General features: G+C 51.0%; 1 protein-coding gene across 4 annotated transcripts in view; it reads right to left on the reverse strand.

The window, feature by feature from the left end:
- The window catches only part of HIPK2 (homeodomain interacting protein kinase 2), a 181,647-nt gene that overhangs the window by 12,445 nt on the left and 147,470 nt on the right, over window positions 1-21,732 (reverse strand). For all 4 annotated transcript variants that reach the window (XM_059172010.1, XM_059172009.1, XM_059172012.1 and 1 more), the window contains exons 11-14: window positions 20,329-20,508; window positions 17,466-17,747; window positions 6,859-7,103; window positions 885-1,042 (exon numbers count right to left, since the gene is read on the reverse strand). In XM_059172010.1, the coding sequence (XP_059027993.1) occupies window positions 885-1,042; window positions 6,859-7,103; window positions 17,466-17,747; window positions 20,329-20,508 (865 nt within the window). The remainder of the gene's footprint in view (window positions 1-884; window positions 1,043-6,858; window positions 7,104-17,465; window positions 17,748-20,328; window positions 20,509-21,732) is intronic.

The raw sequence follows: 21,732 nt of genomic DNA on the forward strand, positions 1-21,732 counted from the left end.
CCCAAAGTCCCCGGCTGGATGACACACAGACCAAGCCAGCCTGAGGAGGTAAGAGGAGACAGGATGTCTCCTAATGGCCTCCTCTGGCTGGGAAGTGTCAGAGGAACCTCTGAGCCGCAGCTGCTTCCTCCCTCACCGGGAAATCTTGTTCCCTGAAGTCCCAGGCTCTTGGGAACTCTGCTGTGGGAAGAGCCTCTCTTCCAGAGACCCAGGGTCCTGACGACACAGACACGTGCCCTCAGTTTAGCAAGCGCACCCCTTTGGACAAGGGGTTTTGGAACACAAACTCCCCATTGACTTCACTTCCGTGGCTCCTGTGGAGCAGGTCCCCGAGGCCACTCTGTGGGTCAGACGAGACGCAGACCCTGCGCGCGCACGGGCAGCTGTGCCGTGGAGACTCTGCTCACGTGTAATTCCCCCTCAACGCCACCCACTGTCTCCGAGTCCTCTCTGCCCTCCACTTGGGGTTCCCCATGTGTGGCCTGGTCTCCCTCACGGCAATGGGCCAGTTAGCCCGCCGTTGTCAGCCTGAAGGTCCTCCCCAGGCATCCTGGTCTGATGGGGCCAGGACGCAGTGTGTTAGCCTCTGCCTGGCTGGGAGGGCGAGCTGGGGGCCATCCTGCTGTAAGGCTCTGACACCATGCCACTGAGTGCTCTGTGACACAAGACAACTGACTGTACTCGGGGCTGGCTCTCTGGGACCCAGGGAGACGTACTTCCCCCAGTGTCACCCATGGTGGCAAGAAGGCAGAGGTCCCTCGGGACCCATCCGGCCGCCAGGGGAATGCGGCCCACTGAGCCACGGCCACCTGCTGGGCAGCTGAGGCCGGAGGGGACTGCGGTGATCCCAGATGACTTGCAGGCCAGGGCCGGGCGGCACTCACCTGGCTGAGATTGAGAGGCTGTTGCTGCTGGAAATGCGGGCCTGGCCGCTGCTGCCGGTAGGCGATGGCTCCGGACGAGCTCCCTGAAGAGTGACCGCTGGTGGAGGTCACGTTGCTGGAGGACTTGGACTTGTAGGACGAGTGCTGACTGGTGGTGACTGTGTGGGGAAGAGCCATGGGTCACAGACGGGGGTCATAGGCCCTCCACTGCCCAGAAGACCCTGCCCTCTAGGAAAGCACGGCTGCTCTGCCAGGAAGGAGCTCGTTCCCGGGACCAGCCCTCAACATCAGCAACATCTCAACATCTCCCTGAGACCCGGTGAAGAGTCTACCGCGACGCTGGACTGACCACTGGGCTTTGGAGCAAGTCCCAGTTTGTTGGACTTGGGACTCCCTGTCTGGGGACATCGAAGAGCTCAAAGAGGGTCTAACGGAGGACAAGAGGAGAGGTCTCTGTAGCTCTTCGTGCCCCGTCCAGGGCTGTCTGCTGAGATCCGGAGACGCGGTGATCGGCAGGGTACAGGAAATGGAGCCTCAGGAAAAGGGCCACACACGTCCTGAGGGAAAAACCGCCCGTGGTGGCTAGGGGACAACAGGCGAGGCCGGGCCAGAGGATGCGAAGTATGAATGAGGCTCACATCACAACGAGCAGGCCCTTGACGGAATCGGGTTGGAGCAACTCTATTATGAGTCTCAGGGTAAGGAGATCAAGTCAGAGAGGAGACGGCTGGGGCCGGCAGGAGAGAACACTGATTAACTGCTGAGAGAAACGTGAAGACTGAAGGTCTGGGAAACTGGCCACTTGGGGATGGTGGACTGGGGTGCACAGTGAAGTCCATGGGGAGCCTCCCGGCCCCACGGGCAGCAGCCCCCCTCCAGGAAAGGGAGAGCTGCCTCACGGTGAGGGGGAGCCACAGGGTCCTCACAGAGACCCCCAATCTGACCGTGCATTGGCGCGGTCCTCCCATGCCAGTGGGGGTCCTCCCATCCACCCACCATATCAGAACACCAGGGGAGGGGTGTCTGGGCATCTCTATTAGCAACAAGCACCGCAGGAGAGGAGCCTGGCCTGCCAGGCCCCGGAGTATGGAGGTGTGCAAAAGCCAAACCCAGTCAGACTCTCCAAGGCCCTCCGAGAGCTGGAGGGTGGAGGGGTTTGGGGGGACGCTGCCGGGTGAGGGATGGAGAAGGAGTCCTTGCTCTGTAGCAGGTCACAAACTGTGCCGCCGTCTGGGCCCCAGCTGGGGATGCTGTCTCTCTGCTCCTACTTCAACTCTCTGGACATTCTGTGGTAATGAGCCTGAGCTCAAGGTATGCACAGCCTGAGACTGTAAGAGTTAGAGGAGTTTCAGATGAAATGGTGAGAGAGAGACCAGCACGCACCTGCTACCACCACTGCGGGGACAGGGAATGGGGCCTGGGTCAGAGCACGAATAAGGACCCCCTGGCTCAGAGATGAAGAGAACCATTTCCTCCTGCTGAGATGAATAAAGTGCCAAGGGCAGCAGAGGGCAAGTGCTGAAGGTCAAGCCCAAGGTGTGGCTTGGAGCCATGAGGGACATGCTCTGGTCGAGCCCTACCTGGCTGTTCTCAAAGATCCGCCACCCTGTGGCTCCCAAGGTAGCCCCTGGGGGTCCTGCCCGCACTAGGTGAGTGGGAGGGTACTGCAGAGTGTGGGTGGGCTGGGGAGCCGGGCTCTGGCGAGGTCCAGTGCCTGGCCTCAGTCGAGTTAGTTAACCTCTCTGTGCTTCCTTTTTCATATCTGGGAAGCTGGGGGAATAATGGTAGCTTCACGGAGGGTTGTCTCGAGGTTCACATACAGGACTGTACATGGACCGCTTAGTACCTGTCACGTTACGCTCTTAAAAGCGTTAGGTGTGTTAGCTACTGCTAATGTCTTGATTATTGAGCCCTGTCCCCCAGCTAATGCTGCTCAAGAATGGGTGTCCACTCCAAGCTGGGACAACCAAGTCCCGTCTCCTGGAAACGGACAGCTGGGAGGCTGGGAGTCGCTGGGCCAGAGTGAAGCAGTGCTCCGGGAAGCAGGCGTTGGGCTGCCAGTGGCCCGGGTCCCGGGAATTCTGGCTCCGGCCCAGCCTGGGACAGGGCTGCTGAACTTTTCCCTCGGCCTTCTTAATTTCTTCCAGTAAATTGTGTCTTAAAGCAGTGTAGAGTTCATTCTGCTGCCTTCCAGAAGAACCCTGACTAACCCAGAAGACCTGAGAAGGTGGCAGGAGAAATTCCCAGGGCTCCTTCCCGAGCTGAGAGCCACGGGAGGGGAGAGTTGTGCGAGGAAAGGGCCTGTGGCCCGCACAGCATTCTTCCTGACCCGGGCCCGGGGAACACCCCGACTCCAGCTGGGGTGCGGGTCGGGGGCAGCGCTGCAATATGGTCCCACCTTGGCCTCTCCGGGCCAACTGAGCACCAGGACCCCGAGGAAGGCTGCTTTCCTGCTTTTTCTGAGCCCGGGATGATGCTGGAGCGAGTGGTACAGTGTTGAGAAACCGCCCAGGCTGGGGACCAGGAGGCACCAGCATGAAGTTCCTTCCTGCCTCTTGCCTGTCACCAGAAAGACCGCGCATGTCCTCCCGGGGGAAAACGAATCTCTCTCTGTGGCAGAAAATTACACCGCGGGCTTCCCCAGAGACAGCAGCGCCTGGCTGCTTGGAACCAGTAGCCGTACTGCAAAGAACGACCTTCCCCCCTGTTTTCTCTTTTTGGTCAGAAACAGCCCTCAGAGACTCCCAGCCGTTCTTGGGGGAAGGCGGTGGGGTAAGTGCTCAGAACAGCCCCCTGCCCATGTGGAAATGGTTAATGGACCTTGAAAAGCATGAAATACGGTTCCGCAAAGCTGTCCTCTCCCGCCTTTGTGGTTTCCAGACCCAAGGCTGCTGTCATGCTGGCAAAGCCAGCCCTCGGTCTCTGTGCTGCTCTTCACTCGGGGTCGGACTAGGTGGTCTTATAGTTTCAGTAACTGTCCTCACAAGGGTGTCACCTTCCATGGAACGGAACCAGCACCACAGGCGGACGCAATTCCAAGGCGGATTTCTAACCTGTGGATTCTGGCTCCTCTCTCATGCTGATTTAAAAGGCTAAGAAAAATTAGCAGCAACCACCTTTAAAAAAAATTAATTCTAGGGCGCCTGGGTGGCCCAGTGGGTTAAAGCCTCTGCCTCTGGCTCAGGCATGGTCCCACGGTCCTGGGATCAAGCCCGGCATCGGGCTCTCTGCTCAGCAGGGAGCCTGCTTCCTCCTCATTCTCTGCCTGTCTCTCTGCCTACTTGTGATCTCTGTCTAATAAATAAATAAAATCTTAAAAAAAATTAATTCCTAAGTGACCTCAAGAAAGTCTATCTTGAACCAATTTTTATAGATAATTAACCATATTTTAAAGGGAATGTGACTGTCGCAGCCTCGAAGGGTCTCGGAGGGGCACTCTTGATGTAACAAAACCCACGGTCTTATGCTGTAGGTCTCAATCCCTGATCTAAAATCCTTGGAGTCACACATTTTTGAAATTCGGAATTTCAGATTTTAGAAAGGTTCAGTATGTTAGATTACTCCCAGCACGGCCTTGGGCACCAAACTGTAATCAAAGCCAAGAACATTTCTGCCCCAAAACCCAGGGATATTTTATGAAGCGACACAGAGGACTATGACAGACTGTGAACAGCCCCTTGCTAATTCAGGTCAGGCTTCACCACCACTGAGTTTGCTGTAAACTTAAAAATTTGGATTTAGGAGGGTTGTTTTTTTTTTAACTTAAAAAAAATTACATATTAGAGAGAGCATGTGCACACGTGCACACAAGTGAGCAGAGGGGAGGGGCAGAGGGAGAAGCAGATTCCCCACTGAGCTGGGAGCCCATGGGATCACGACCTAAGCCCAAGGCAAATGACCCGAGCCCAAGGCAGATGCTTAACCGACTGAGCCACCCAGGTGCCCCGGTTTTTGGAGTTTTTAAGACTGCAGGACTAGCTCAATAAAAGGGCCAGACTTCCTTAAGGGTTTCGGCAACACAGTCTTAAGACCTTTACTGTTAATTAAGCGGGAGAGTCTTTCACACCAAGCTACGTGCATTGCAACCTGCTATTTAAAAAAATTTTTTTTAAGATTTCATTTTTTCTAAACTCATCTCTACACCCAACGTGGGGCTCAAACCCATAACCCTGAGATCAACTGTCACACACTTTCCTGACTGAGCCAGTCAGGCGGCCCCTCGCAGGCACATGTAGGGCTTCCTGAGGACTGGAAAGTATGTGGTCCAGATTTAAAGGGCCAGTCTCCAGATTCTGAGTTTGCAAATGTTATCTTTTCCTGAACGGATTCACCAGCCTTAGCATCCGCTGGTTTTCCTTTCCCACCTTCTCTCTCACATCCATGTGCCTCCCCTTGCTTCTCGCTCTGGAAAGCGGACATGGTGCCCCGCCTCCAGGTGTGAAAAAGCTGACGGACTCCTGAGGGACGGAGAGTCCCTCGCTAGCAAAGCCAGGCTGTCTTGGGTAAGAAACACCGAAGGCTGCCCAGCCTTCCCTTGTTCAGGCTGCAGACGCTTTGGAAACTCCCTACTCCACTGCATGAAACAAAATTCAGAGATGAGGAGGCTGTCACAGGGAAGCCACTTTTGACGGAGGTGAACTAGCTTGGCTGCCCGGCTGATGGCAAGGAGTGGCTGTTCATGAGGGGACAAGGCAGTGTCCCCATGGACTGGATGAGTTGAATCTGTAGTTCCGAGGCTCTGACACACATATTCGAAGTACTTCAACAGTGACAAGACATACAACATGACAGAAATGACATCCTTTGCCAATATTTAAACTTAAAAATATGCGATAGATATAGTTTCAAGCAATTACTTAAGGGATATATGAGTAGAACTGCAAGGGCCACTGCTCTAAGGAGTCCTCGCAGTTCTTCTACTCATATATCCCTTAAGTAATTGCTTGAAACTATATCTATCGCATATTTTTAAGTTTAAATATTGGCAAAGGATGAACAACTCCTCAGTGAACAATTCTGTTTGCCTTACAGGTTCCTTTGGTTCTAGAGAATGTTTCTTCCTGCCGAGGTTTCTACTAAAATCCTTGCCTGGGTAAAGAAGGCTCTGGAAAGAGATGTCCTTGTGTCCCACACTATGTAGGCTGGCCTATGGCACTGGGCTAGAAAAGTCCCTAGAGACCCCACCCTCTTAGAAGGTCACTCTCAGTGACAGAACCTGGTGGGCTTATGTGTGGTGACCACCCCAAGAAGGTTCCAAGGCCTCCTGCAGCACATGACTTAGACGGGGGTCCTTCCTGACAAACGGCTCCCTGCATCTGAACAAAATCTTCTTTGACAGTTTGTGGCAGAAGAGCAGATGGCTTCTGGTTTACTCCCTAAATTCTTCCACTGGTGAGCATGAACAAGGAAGTCGCTGAAGGGAGACTAGCAAATCGGGGGGAGCCGCTAAGTGTATTGGAAGGTTATGCCTCAGCCTTCATTCTAGAGCCTAGTTTTCAGGCCTTCATGAGAGGCGCTGGTAAGGAGACAAGCACACTCACTATGACCTCTCGTCCCAACAGCGAGCTCTGAGGGGACGCCAAGGGGAGCCTACGTCACCCTCACCCGCCAAGACTCAGAGAAGGTTCTTTCCACACGGGAAGCTGCTCTGCTTGGTCAGGAACTCTCTAAGCTGGCGTCATACCAGACAAGCAAGGTGGGAGCTGGGTGGCTTTTATTTCCTATCTTTATCAGGCTCATCAGTGGGGGAGCCACTGTAAAGGCAGCGAGGTAGTCTTTACAGAAACAAAAACGTTGAAACAGCTGCTTCTACATGGTGGTAAGCAGAATCCTACCCTGGCTACCTGAGTGAAATCCTTGGGTTAGGAGCTACAGTGGCCCAGGGCTTAGGAGTCTTCACACAACACGATGCTCGTCGCAGGACCCAAGGAAAACCGTGTGCGAGAGGTAGAGGGGTGTCCCGGCCCCCGATTACCTGGCACCAGGCTATCACACTCCACCAACACTTCGCTGGCCTGGGTTTTCAGGGGTGGCACGATGATCGTGCGGGGGTTCCCGGTGCAGTGGGTCTCCAGGCCCCCCTTGGTGTCAAAGGTGTTGGTGTGGTGCCCAGCGCGGTGCTGCACAGAGTAGGGGCTGGTGTTGCTGGAGGAGTCGGAGTAGGGAGAGTCGTGGACCGTGACACAGCTGATGACGTTTTTTCTCTGCTTGGAGACAGTGCTGAAAACAGAAAGGGAGAAATCAGAACCGTGAGGCGGCTGTGAAGTGAGATACAAGCAGCATTCCAGAACTGGCTGTGTGAGAGGTCCCTCTTGGTGTTCGAGACAGCAGAGGTGAGCAGAGAGGGGAGAGGGGAGTTGGAGAGGGGGCAGGAATGTGACATCTGTCCTCTAGACCCTCATGAGGAGACGAGGCACACAAGTGTCACCCGTCCAACCAGCAGTGGGAGGAGGAGGGGGCTCATGAAGACAGGAGAAAGGTGCTTCTGGAACCTAGGAGAAACTTACAGGTAGCCCTGGGCTCTCCCCCTGCAGCAGGGCTTGGCAGAACTGCAGGGGAGGCACCTGTAGCCCACAGCTGTGTGGCAGTACCCTCTGAGCCACTGGAAGGGGACAGCTCTGCAAGCAGAAAAAGCCCAGCAAGACCCTGCAGCCTGAGGTCCTGGGCTGGGAGAGGAGCACCGTCAGCTTAGGCTCAGGCCTTGGAGATCTGGTGAACGCAGGCAGGAGGGAGCGAAACATCCAGGAGGACGCAGGATGCAGAGAGAGGGGTGTTAGAGTGAGGCTCTGAGAGGCTGACCGTACACAGCCCGGGTCAGACACTCTGGGAGAAAGAAATCGGGAGCTGGACAGGACACCCTCAGCCACACCTGTGCTGTGTGGTCTTACATGCAATGACTTTGTGGCACGGGCCACTCAGATGTCTGAGAGTCTCTTCCTTGCAGGAGGCCTGGCCCTCCTGTCACCTTGCCCCCAGCGAGGGCCAAGGACCAGGGAAGGGACAGCTTTGTGTCTCGGGGAGGTCAGAAAGGCTCCCACGGGGAGAGAGTTGCTCAGGATCTCTGGTTTTCCTCTTGTATCTGAAACTTTGTTCTATGCTGATAGAGAGGAACGCGCTCGGATGGCTTGTGGCCAGCACATTTTCTCTCCCAAGATATTTATGTCGGTGCGGCTCCTCTGGGAACCAATTCTGTCTGCCTCCAGGACACGCTGGTGGGATGATGGATATGGGATTTGTTGCTTATTGTGAAGGTTTTAAAAATGGATTTACATCTATTTTTGCATATTGATCATCTATTTTTAAGAAATATCGACTGCCTACGTCAGATGGTCAGTTTCCAACTAATTTGCTAAGAGAAGAAGCTGCTATTTATGGAACGCTTAATGGAACGACCATACCTCCTCCCCCAGGTGTCTTGCCCAAGGTCACGCGGCCAGTCACAGGCCAGACTCTTTCCAAGACAGATCCCTGCCACCCTAAGGGCAGCAGAGATGTGGGCAAGCTCGAGAGCCCTGGACAGCCAAAGAGGGACCTACAAAATGCTGGGAGGTGAGCCCACATAAGGTCTGAGGCCCCTGCTCCCCGAAGCCTGGCACGACTGACATTTGGGCTGAAGACTGGCCACATATTTTGTCCTTCTTGGTTCAGGGTAGATGGGTCCCTCCCTAACTGTGTCCGTGGCTCAGTACATGGGCCCTGCGGCTAGCACCTTCCGTACCTGCTGGCTGTGTGGCCGAGGGGAGTTAGCTACTCAACCTCTGAGTGACTGTCGCCTTCTCCGTCCAACGTGGGTAACGACAGTACGTACATATACAGGCTGACCTTGAGAACTGAGAACATACACGGAAATGCTTTGGACAGCAGACGGCATGGGGTAAGCGCATACAAGTCAGCTGTTATAATGACCATTCTGGGTTGTGTTACCTCATTTAACACACGAAAACAGGTTTGCAAAAACAGACCCAGGCAAAGTGGATTCTGTCGAGGTACGGATTGGATGGAGAAGTTTTTAGTCTATGAATAAACCAGAAGATCGATATGAAAGGAACGGAAACTCATTAGTTAGCTATCTTGGAGATCTGTGTGACGGTGTGACGGGGGATTCCTGCTCAAAGAGCTACAACACGTGCCTCTGCCCTTGAGATGATTAAAACTGCAGTGGGGGACTGTATAAAAACATGACAAGTTAAAGAGCAAAAGCTTTAAAATAATCGGTTAAAGAGAATAACGGATGTCACAAAGGCTTCTGTGACGAGCTGTCAAACGAGTTCTGCTGATGACAACTGTTAGGAGCTCAAAGGGAGGCGACGAATGGATTGACTGCATAGACTTACAGCTCTTCACGTTAACTTTGATAAAATAGATACACTTTAATTAATGAAGACCTATGCTTCCTACTTTTAACAACTGAAATGCAAAAAGCCCATACGCTTGTTCCTCAAAAAGCTGAACACAGAATTACCCTAGGACCCAGCAATGTCACTCCTAGGTACCTGTACAAAGGAACAGAGAGTGGGGATGCAGAGAGACACTCGTAGGCCAGCGTTCACAGCAGCAGCACGTGCAAGAGCCCAGAGGCGGAATTAATGCAGGGCCCCTCTTCCGCCATGCATACACCATCACCAAATGGTCCCAGGACCAGAGGAAGAGGCCCCGGAGGCCAGGACTCTGTAGAGAGCCCAGTTCCAGAGCGCTTGAGGGGAGATGTGTCGCCCTGTCCTCCATGCTCTGCCATAGCCAGGTCTGTGTCATGAAGACACATACTGTGTCACACAGTATGCCGCTGTGTCATACACGGTGAGGCGGAGGTCATCTCGCCACACAGATACGTGTTCTGCTGCAGGTGCGCGGACCCCGCGTGAAGAACAGAAGCTGGTTTCCAAATGTGTCCTGGGAGCTGGTGTTCGAGTCCTGGTTCCACTGTCCATTCACTGGTGTGACCCGGACAGTGGCCTGGATATTAGTGTGACCCAGGACATCCCTCCACTTCAACCTGCTTTGAAATCTGTCAGGGAAAGTGCTATGAAAGGATCTACTGGGCGGGTCCCATCAAGACTTATTAGTGAGCTTCTGGACTCCGAAAGATGGCTTGCCGACAAGAGTCTCTCAACGGCTGACAGCTCAGTGTGAATGAGCTGTGAGACTTTAGGGCCCTCTCCTGATGGAAACCCTGGTGGGACTTTCCCTCAGAGGCTGAGGATCCTGCATGTCAATGTCTTGCTATCTACAAGGAGTGTGGGGTTAAACATCAAGAAATAGTTCATGGGTCCCGCCTTTTGTTTTCAGAGCTCACTATGCCTAATGAGCAAAGAGCCAACAACACAGCCCAGGGCTAATTTATGTATCTTTTTGGGTTTGCCTGTGACAAGCGGAAAAGGTGAATTGATTTGATAGCTCTGTTTTTAATCTCTCCTACTGTTAAAAATCTCTGCACTCTGTCCAAATACACTATGCAGATTTGAGGACAAATGGGAAGCTGTTAAATGAGTCACTTTAAAAATGAGCACACATTTGACATCACCACTACGGATTCTTCTGGCTCAGAGGTATTGATTCCACAGGGGTTCATTCCACTACAGTGTCTAATTATTATCGATAGTTTATTAATCTTGTTACGAATTGGGTAATACAATGGAGAGAGAGAGGAGTAGAATGAGAAACATTTCCTTCAATGTCCTCGGCAGAACACCGCTTCTGAGTAAAGAACAAAGCTCCCAGAGTTCACAAATTGCTTTGTGTTGTCATGGCAACAGCTGATTTTCATCACTTTAAAATGATGGGAAGAAATAAAGATCTTGGAAGTACAGAAATCAGCCCCGATGGAGGAACCCCTGCTGGAGGAACGGACACAACCGTGGGGCTCCTGCCCTGTCAGGCCCTTTCTGGAATGGGTTTCTGATTTCTATTTGCCAGTCTCCATCAACCCCATCCTTCAAGACCCAGGTCAAAACTCATCTCCACAGATAAACTTTGTGTGACTTCCTCCGTTGCTCTGCTTCCACAGTCAGTGCTGTAGGGGAGAAACAGCACTCTTCTCTAACTACAACACTGATTAATGACCACAGACAACATTTATTTGATGTACAACTGCTGGTCAAAGTGCTTCGCAGACGCTGTCCCCCTGAGGCTCACTGCAAGACTGCACAGTGAAGACCATTACGCTACTGGCTAGAATACCTAACAGGAGATCTATTCCCTTAACAAAGTCTTAAGTGCATGGTACAGTGCTGCTGACTTTGGGTGTAGGTGTCGCCTAACTCACGCCACCGGCCAGGGAAATCCCACTGCTCAATTCTACGAACTTGACTATTTTAGAAACCTCGGGCTAAGAGCTTTTTGCATATTGCAGAATTTTCCTCTTTTTAAGGCTTGACTAGCATTCCACTGTGCGCACGTGCTGCATTTCCTTGACCCATTCTTCTGTCCGCTCATCTGAGGGACACATAGGATGTTTCCACATCTTGGCTACTGCGAATCATGCTCCGGTGAACGCAGGAGTATAGATACCTCTTCGGTCCTGGCTTCGCTCTCCTGGACGGACACTCAGAAGTGAGGCTGCCGGATCGACAGTAGCTCTGGTTTTAATTTTTTGGAGGAACCTCCATAGTTTCCCGCTATGGTCGCATCGGTTTGCGCCCCATTCCTCCCGGTCTGCCCGCATGCTCGTCCACACCTTCTTTGCTTTTGTTTTTTTGGTAACAGCCATGCTGACAGGTAGACGGTGATACTGTGGTTTTGATTTGTGTTTCCCTGATGATGAGTGATTCTGAGCATTTTTTCACAGAGCTGTTGGCCACTTCGAGTTTTCCTTAAGAAATATCTACTCAAGTCCTTAGTGCACTTCGCAGTCAGGTTACGCTTCTCTGCTGTTGAGTTATTCTGGGCTTGCACTCAGTACATCACTCTGCCGCATCATCTCTCTTATGCTCCCCCTTCCTGCCTACAAGCACCAAAAATGCTAACTAAGTGTAACTCCTCCTTCTGGTGCTGGTGACAGTGGTCTTCTCTAATGGGGCACGGGGCTGGCCACAGGGACGGCTGTCTCAGCTGACGGAGATGAGAGCTGCTGACCACCGACCTTCATGGGGGACGCATGCAACTTGCTGTCCTGTTTCCATTCCCCCTCCACCCAGTTAGAAGCACACGGCTGGGTGCCTTGAACCTAGTGAGGAGAGAGGCCAGAAGCCGATGCCTCTAGGCTAATGAGCTCTTTCCAGTGCAGTACACAGCTCTCAACTTAAAGTCATTAGTGAGGCTACAAAAATCTCCATTTTAAATTTGGTGCATATGTTCTATTCAAGTTACATTATGCACACACTGATATCTGTGTGTACCTCTCTCCTTCTCACACACACACGTACGTATTGCTAGGAAGACTGTCGTATGTGACCACCTTCTAGAAAATCAGAAGCAAGGCATGGAAGGAGCCATGGTCCCCCCAACCCCCACCACAGAAGCAGGTGTTCGTCCTTCTTCTGCTTCCTCCTGTAACGGGGCCACTGAGCGCTGCTCCGCCTGTGGGACCTGGCCCTTCCCGCCTGCTCCTCCTGCGGCCCCACGAGGCTGCGACTGCACAACCCAGGTGGCTCTGACACACGCTGTGGTGTCAGGGCAGGCTGCGGGGGAGCCTCGGGTGTGGTGTCTCTTCTTCAAAATGCAGCCCCTCCACACAGCACTCCCCCCGCAGGGGTGTTTCGAAGGAACAGAGGATGCGGTGAAGTCCGCTTGACTAAACATCCTTCCGTCTCCCCAGAGGAGTCGGACGCTGGGACTGTCCCTCAACCTGGGGCTACACTGTGACTTAACGAACACAGCCCCTGCAGTGACACCATGTGTCAGGCTCCCGCTTCTTCACTCAGGCCTACAAACGAGGAGGGGAGGAAGGAGCGGTACGGTGGCCGGTGACTGGCCAAGGGCACGGGGTCCACTCTGCGCTGACCTTGCCCGTGTAATCATAAATGTCTGTTGCCCTCTATTAGGCTGATGTCCATTTTTCAGGCCCAAGTCTTCGGCACAGAAGTTTAGCAGTGTCCTCACTGTGCCTTTTTTTAAAAAGATTTTATTTATTTATTTGAGAGACAGAGATCAGGCAGAGAGGCAGGCAGGAGGAAGCAGACTCCCTGCTGAGCAGAGAGCCCGCCGATGTGGGGCTCGATCCCTGAGATCATGACCTGAGCCGAAGGCAGAGGCTTTAACCCACTGAGCCACCCAGGCGCCCCCTCACTGTGCCTTTTAAAGGGAGTAATCGCTCGAGATTTTCAATTTCGTATAAAGAACATCATTTAGGGTCAGATTCCTATTTAAAATACCGAGTGACAAAAATGAATCAACCTTCTTAAAGTTTACACTCTGGCAACCTTGGTGCTGGCACTCGGGATCGGCCGCTCACACGCCAAGTGAGGCCGAAAGCGGCTGTGCCCCGACGACCTCAGGAAAATCAAACCTGTCTTCCAGAAATATCCAGAAAACTGAATGAACGAATACGTGAGAGAATAAGAAGGCCGGACAAAATGGTTTCTACCAGATCAGCTGACACGAGCTGCTTTGGTGACACACTTTAAAAATTACCCTCGTGCCCGGAGGCTGTGTGGTACAGCCCCTGAAGGACAATTTAGGCAGGAGGCAAGGCTGGCAAAGGGTCTGAATAGTAAGGCACGCACCCGCAGATGTCGTCCCAGGAGATTTCAAGGGAGAGAAGATGGCTTATTCAGCACAGTCAGGTGCTCCTTTAATCAAAATCATTTGTAAATATTTAAAATAGGACTGGTTCTATTACCTCATCCTGGGGGACCCAGAAAAATTCCAGTTTGGTTTTTCTCTCTCCAGAACAATTCTCCAGCCATGCCCATGGGGCCGCCTCTTCCAACAGCAACTCACTGAGGAAAAGCAGGTGGTGGGGTTTGATTGGCCTCCTCGCTTTAAAACATCTTCTCAAAGAATCAGAAGAGCTGGCCTCTGCCCTCTTCCTGGGAGAGCTCCGGGTCGGGGCTGGGTGGATAGACCGTGGACATGACCGTGGGTGAGCACAGTGGTGGTCGGAGGATGGGGCGGGGTGCAGTTTACCGCTGTCAAATTAAGGACTGAGGAGAAATCAGTTGTCTTTGCCAATCATCAAGACTGCCGTCTTTTCAACGGCATGGGACCTGATGCCTGATTCTGCTACTTAGAACCTTCAATCAGTTGGGGTAAGTCATCTACCTTTCTGGCTTTTAGCTTCCTCGCCTATCAAATGAGACAGCTGTGTGCCTCGTCCACCCCATCCAATGATGCACGGGACAATGCAAATGAGAATGCGCAGCCAAGGTTTGTCAGGATACCCCTCGCCCTTAATTTGCTCACACCCAGCCTGCGCCCTCCTCCTCTGGGGTCCTCCTCACAAAGCAGGAGCTGCTGACCATCCCCGCGCTCCAGCAACCAACAGTGCCGAATATTGGGGGTCGGGAATCATAACTCTGCCTCGGCATTCCTCTAAAAATTTCTAGGCAATGTCATCTGGTCCCAGAGATTCCACGACAACCTTCATCAGGTCTAACACAGTGGGTCTGCCTTGATTGATCTCATGCTGCCTCTAAAAGCCACTGGCAGCACAGGCGACTGCCACGAGACACTGTGCTTACTGTCCCGGTGAGCGTCGTCGGCCCCCTCCCTCTCGAGCTGCCGTGCCAGGTCACATTAGCAGAAGCAGTCAGCATTTTCGACAGAGTCAGGGCGCAAATCCTGGGGTGAGCAGCAAATGGGAAACGAGGCTGGGAACACAGGAGATCAGAATCAAGATGCTCACAGCGCAGGAGAAAGTGGGTTTGGGAACAAGCAGCAAAGTCTTGACTGTTTGAAAGGGAACACTGGTGGGTTAGAAACTTCCGGCCAGTTGAGGCCAAGAGGCTCCCTGACCTGCATGTGCGGGCGCATCCTTGTTTTCCCAGGACGGAAGCCTTCACGTGCGCTCCTCGGTATCTCCTGAAGCAGACCACCCTCACCGAAGGGGAGACCCTCCAATCCCCTTTCTATTCTGAAAGTCCCTGTCGTCCCGGCCTTGCCCTTGGATCCACCTGCCCCCCTGAGCTCCGGATCCTGCCGGCCTACCTCTGAGGCCCCAGTGCCACTGGGGCTGGAATTCACAATTTCACCCCCTCTCCTGCTTATCTACACCCTTTGGACCTCTGACCTTAGAAAGTCCCCTCTTCCCTGCTATTTCCCCAAGCTATTTTCCCTTTGAACAGCCACAGCACTCTTCTGGTTTTTACGGGGGCTGATATTCCATTTTGTGTCATGATTTGTATGAGTCGTATCTCACGTATTACCCTGCAAACGTCCCAAGGGCAGAGCCCGTCTACCTTATTTAATGACACCTGCACTGCCTAGCATAAGGTCTTACTCTGGTGAGGCCAATCAATATTTACTATGTTAAGCTTTATGATAATTCTGATTTTTAAGAACAAGTAATCATATATCCTCCCCCTTTTCCTCTCCAAAAGGAAGTCACAGTACCATGGACACATTATACAGTGGTTTCTCTATAAATAAAATAGCTATGGGCTTCTGTCTGATCCCACTCAGACTCAAATCCACTTTCCTGTCTTCTTGGGTCTTAACTTTTTTGTTAAGGCAACAGTCATCTGACCTCTCCAGAAAACATGATTTATGTCTTTCTGCAAGCTTCCCGTCATAGCTGGACAGCTGGAAGCCTTCTCAAGAACTCCCCGGTTCCCGTGTTTGGTGTAACGTTGCAGGCGGGCCACTGCATTTTCCCGTTTACGAAGCTCTGGTCCTCAGCAGCCCACCGTCAGTCACTTACTGGTACTTGTCCCTCAGACGAGAGCCCACCCATCAGCTCGTTCCCAGCCCTCCCCCATGTCTCAGATGATTCACAACGAAGTCCTTACATTCTGCCAAGAATTTCAGTTCTGTCTTTCTGGGGCCCTGGGGAGCACTGGGGGAGAAGTCTATGCTCAGGCCTGGCGCAGTGCTCAGCCAAGGCAGCCGTCTGATAGGTGGAGAGATCGCTCTCTCGTTCCTCCCTCCTCCTCAGACACGCTGTTCTCTCCTGAGCACATAAGTGGAGGCTCCGTTGTCAATTCGAATCTCATACTTCAAAAACAATAGGCCCTTCTAGTTGATTGTCAGATTTTTAAATTGCTTTTTCTTTTTCCCAGTTGCAGCAAAGGGCTGTGCGGGGCTGCTGGGCCTGTTTTATGGCCCACTCTACAAACTCAGGGACAGGCTGCTGTGGGCTGGGAGAAGCCTTTCTCTTTGTGATGGGACCACCTGAGCCCAAGATATTCCTGGGCTGGGGGAGGGGGATGTGAGACATTGGGAAGGACAGAGTATTCAATCAACATGGGGATGTTATCAAGAAAGGGAGCCGACGCCAGTCCCAGAAGGGCTCTATGACATTCTTTTCTGAGACACACTGAGGACCAGGCTGAAACACTAAACTGGCAGAGAGGACACTAGAATGAGACATATACTAGCTCTCTCATGAAAAACAAAGCAAAATACTGAGTTCCTTCTAAAGACGGGAAGGGGATAGCCTGGGCAGGAGTAGCGACAGCGAGAGGGTTTTAATTAGCCTATCTGTACATTTGGTAATGATTTCAGGTGTGAGAATTTATTATTTCATCAAGAAGATTTGTGATTACTAATTAGTGTCATTGTATTCAGTCAGGGATTGATAACAGGGGCCTAACTGTGATGGTTAAGCTTTGCCTTGGGTCCCAGGACACGTGCTGGCCACCAGCGCTAGACTTGGCAGCGCTCGGCCTTTCCCTTCCCTGCCTCTTGGTCCAGGGAAAGGCTGGCAGGTTGGAGCCGGGCTTGCGAGGCTTTGGGATCTACAAAGCCCCGGGGCCCCCTGGGCTGCAAAAGGCCAGGGGACCGACTGTTCCAGAGGGACACGGTCCTGGGGCTCGTCAGGCAGCCCAAGTACAAACCGCACTCTATTCAAGTCTGGCTGGAAAATGTAGGAAAAGAGGCTTTGGCACCAGGGCTAACAGTCTTACAGATATAATAAATATTCCTTTTCCCTTCCCAGGAAGCATCCACAGAGTAAAATGAGTTCTTACTACTTTGGAATAAACAGTAATGCTCTCTGGGTTGAAGAGCCAACTGGCAGTTTGAAAGATTGGGTTAATCAGACACCGAGAAATTTCTGATTAATTGGACAATTATTTCAAATTCTGAGAGAGCCAAGGCGATGCTAGAGAAGTATCCTGACCAACTGGGAATAAATTCAATGGCCCGAGGCAGAGATTTTGAAGCCTACAGGAGCTGAAATACGCCGGCATTGAGTACCATTGGTTTCAGGTCCCCCAGATGTATAGAGACTGTAACTATTTTTCATGACCAAAGTGACTCAAACTTCTTTGGGCACTGAACAATTATGGAAAATCTGTCAGACATTCCCTTGAAATCACTTCAGGACTCTACACCATGGCAAAACCAGAATGTCGGGGCCAGGAGACTGCGATCACCATGTCCGATGATGGGAAGGGGCCCAGTTCCACAAAGCACTGTCTGTGTGAGCCAGCAGCACATGGTGCACCCCGGCCCTGCTCCCTTCTGGCAGGGGGTGGGGGGACTCACCTGGTGGGGGCATGCTTCTGTTCCTCCTCCTCATCTGTGTCGCTGCTGATGGTGATGACGCTGACTGTGGGGCTGGGGGTATCAGGAATGACAATCGTCTGCCGCTGTCGCTCCCTGGTGGTGCTGGAGGCCCCGTCACCCCAGCCGCACGTGACCGAGGAGCTGCAGGCCGGGCTGTTGTGCACCAGGGCGCAGCGGGGAGGCGTGTTCTCTTTGACGCGCTTGGACCGCTGAGGGGAGCTGACGGCCTGTGAGGAGGACACTTCGCAGGTGGAGACGTTTCTGGAACGACAAAGGCCCATACGCTCAGGGAGGCCCCTGTGGCTCCTCCCAAGGAGCCCAACTGTCTAGGGACACCGGCTTTGTCAAACCTCTGTTACCAAGTGAGAAGTTCAGGGCACTCAGATGTTTTCTGTAACTGCAGAAGCGGCTGCCCCTGGAGCTCATTCATTCAGTCACTTGCTACACACACGACAGCAGAGACCTGGCCTTCTCTGGGCTCTGGTCTGGTGCCACATGCCTGTTCCCAGTGGGAGAAACGGAGCAGCCAGGGGCCTGAGAAGAGGGAGAGGGCTTGTGCCCAAGGATTGGGCTGGTCTCTGGGGGCAGATGCAGTGCCCAAGGTCTCAAGGTTGTCTGCCCACCCTCCTATCTTCACGGTCAAGGCCTCACTTCCTGAGCTCTGTCCTGTCATTCTGCAAATGTACATGGGTCTTGTTTTGAAGGGAGTTGAAAGAAATGTTATTTGCCACATAGAGCCTCGGTTTTCTTGCTAATGGCTGTTTTGCAACTTATGAAATGAAAACACTCACGTCTTTGACACCTGGGCCTCACAGGAAGTTTACCGTCTGTTTGAACTGTAATGAGAAAAACTGGGCAAAATGCAAGAGGGAAAGGTGTACTTAAATAGGGACCTTTTAATCTTGTCTTTGATTGGCTCAGAACTCCTTATCAAATTAGCAAATGTAGTGTCTGCTAACTTAAGGGAAAAAAATACCTTTCCCTCTCCCCTCCCCAGCAACCCATGCTGATCTTAGTTTTATCTGTATAGTGAAGGCCCAGTGAAATTTTTAAGACTCTTCTATGTCCTTAGAGATTCTAATACTTCCTAGCCAAAAGGGAGGCACGAAGATGAAAATAATTCTGTAGATTTATTTAATTTTCTATATAGCTAGCGTCAGATGTGTTGCTTGCCCCTTTCTGGGAGCTGGCAGTAAGTTTTACTGATAAGATTGTTCCACTGTTTGCACTTAGCATAAACCTATACATTTGTTATTGTTACTGTGTTGCAATTTTGAGATGATGTTTTCACTACCTCAGCAGTTAATGGATCTCCATTTGGCACTGTTAAAGAATAGGGGGCCAGGCTGTACCACCCAACAAGGGAGAGCCTTCTGTTTTCCTTAAGGCATTGGTCTTAAAAATAGGCAAATACAAAAATTTCAGTATAATTATATCGATCTTGAAAAGTACTGGCAATAAGCCTTCATAAAGCCAGCTGGGTAATGAGTGGGCAACAGGGAGGGGCTTGTCCATGGGTGGGCAGGCTAAGAGTTCTTACTGCCCCTGCTTGACAAGGCGAGCCTTGAGGATGCTAAGCTCAGCCCAGGGTCAGCCTAGTGTTCTGTGTGACCACCCACACCGCTGGGCATGACAGAGCAAAGGGCTGAGATGGTGGCCCCTGTTGCCAGACAATCTAATAATGACACAGCTGTGTTGTCACAGGGCTGCCAGAGATCTGAGATGAATTTCCCAGAACTGTCAGAAATACTCCAGTGAAGAATCGTGAAGAACGACAACTCAAAGGAAGTCAGCTCTTAGGTTAAACTTCAAAGGAGAATGACAAAAAGGCAGGCCTAGTTTCTGGCACCTGGTTAAACGAGGAAGTAGGAAACCAAAAGTCACTGGACTATTTTATGTACCGGACTTCTTTCTCTTGAGCAGCCTATTCTAAATAAGCAATTAAGTGCCTCCAAGTCAGTGACTCTGGAGAAAAATGTAGGAGCAATTCTGCACCACACGACCTTGATCGCGATTTTTTTTTTTTTTTTAAATTTGGAGATCTTTTTAAAAGACAAGTTTATTGAGGTATAATTTACATTCAGTAAAAGTCATCCTTTGGAAGTGTTGGGTGAGTTCTGACAAAGGTACACATAGCCCTGCCAATCCAGACAGAGAACTTTCCTGGAAAGTTCCCTCAGGCTCCCTTTCTGTCAATCCCTTCCTTTCCCACCCAGTACTCCCTGGCAACTCCTGATCTACTTTTGTCTTTTCCAAAATGCCATCTAAATGGGATCATGTAGTATATGGCCTTTTCTGTCTTATTTTAAGAGTTCACTGAGGTGAAACTGGATTGAAAGGGACTGAAAAAGATTATTCTGCTGGTAATATCTATGATTAACCAAAATTATTGCATATTTTTAAAGAAGCAGCTAAGTGAGATTGATTTTTGACCCTGGATATCAAAGAAAGAACATTTCTCTACCGTTCATTTAAAAAAAAAAAACAAAAACAGTATTATGATTTCCAAAGTGCAACTTCAGAGGCATGTCTGGGTGTTTTATGCAGAAGAGAAAGGGCACAAATGGCTTCAGATGAAGGCGCTGGACACTGGAAAATTCCAGGCCCTCCCCGTGGGGAGCGGGCACCACAGGGAGGATGGTAAGGCAAGTGGCAGGTTAGAGAAGTGAGACTGAATGTCTCCTTCAAGCCCTAGCGCTATGCAGTGGTAGGACACATTCCGAAAACATTCTGCCGGCCACTCCCTGTCCCATGCCTGGGACTCGGAGCACATGCCGGAGCACATGCTGACACTCCTAACGCTAAGAGATCTCCCCGCTCCAGGGCAACTCTCACCACCTACCTCGCAGAGGACTGGTGCTGCTTACTCTTCCGGGAGGAGGTGGTGCTGGTTGGCTGCTGCCGCATCACGTGGGCCACGCCCACATTTAAGGGCTGGGCGGCTGGAAGGGTCACATGACCAGTCAACAGCGTAGGCTGCTGCATGATGGGATTGTAATGGCTGCCGTGAGCGTGGGTGTTCCTGTGTGGGAAAACAATGGTTAAACAAGGAACTTTACTGGTTTTATAAATATGGAGCTGCTTTTTTTTTTTTTTAAGGTTTTTTAAATTTATTTGACAGAAACAGAGAGGGAGCACAAGTAGGCAGAGCAGCAGGCAGAAAGGAGAGGGAGAAGCAAGTGCTATGCTGAGCAGAGAGCCTGATGGGGGACTGGACTCCAGGACCATCATGCCCGGAGCCCAAGGTAACCGCTTAACCCACGGAGCCACCCAGGTGCCCCTGGAGCTTCTTTTTTAGGATAAAAGTTCCTCCCCAGTTAAAAGCCAAATTAAAAAAGTTGACTCCCACGAGCTCATGGGGTTGTTGAAGAGATGAGCTCATCAGATCAGCCTCCCAGGTGCGATGATGTTTAAAGGAGTGGGCAGAAACCCAGTTTGTTGGTGAGTGAGAAAGAGGACATTGCAACTGGGAAGAATGTTGCAAGTTCACCTTAAGTTCTGGGGAGAGAAGATAAATAGTCCCTCTACCTTTTAAAGTCCCCAGACAGGTGACTGTGTGTACATTTTTAGAGTTTGTGAGTGACTTTAATGGGTTATCACAGTCTGTGAGGTAGGAGATAATGGCAATGCCATTTTATAAATGAAAAAATTGTAGCTTATATTAAAAAAAAAAGGAAACAACTTTGAAAACTAGACATTGTACGTTCTTGCTGTTTGGAAATGTTAACATTCTTTTGAATTCTCTCGTGGCTAGCACAATGCTCAAGCATGTAGCAGCTGATCAATTAATTACATGCTTGCTGAATGAACAATTAGATTAACTGAAGGTTGACTAGACGTGTACAGAATTTGGTACTAAGTCAAAATTAGGAAGACACATGTTGATAGAGGTACTACTGGTAGCCATTTTCCTGAAAATGGGTTATCTTTCAAGAGTTCTTATGATCTGGGTTGTGTGGAGCTCAAAGGCTTATTTTTCCACAGAAAGATTAAAGGTGGTGATTAATTCAGAGACTTGCCCTTAAAAGCCCATTCAGCACCTAATAGAATTAAAAGTTGAAGGAGAATTTACTTGAATTTAAAAAACATTATAAAAATCATCTTTGCAACTTGGGGAAAAGGATGAATAGGAAAAAAAAAAAAAAGGACTATACAAGAGTGTAGAGATTTTGATAGTGTTTTTGGACATTTACACTTAGAAACTGATGTTATGGCTTCTTGAGTTTGTAGCTGCTGATTCTTCTAC

Source organism: Mustela lutreola, chromosome 4, assembly GCF_030435805.1.
Source record: "Mustela lutreola isolate mMusLut2 chromosome 4, mMusLut2.pri, whole genome shotgun sequence".
NCBI classification, from domain to species: domain Eukaryota; kingdom Metazoa; phylum Chordata; class Mammalia; order Carnivora; family Mustelidae; genus Mustela; species Mustela lutreola.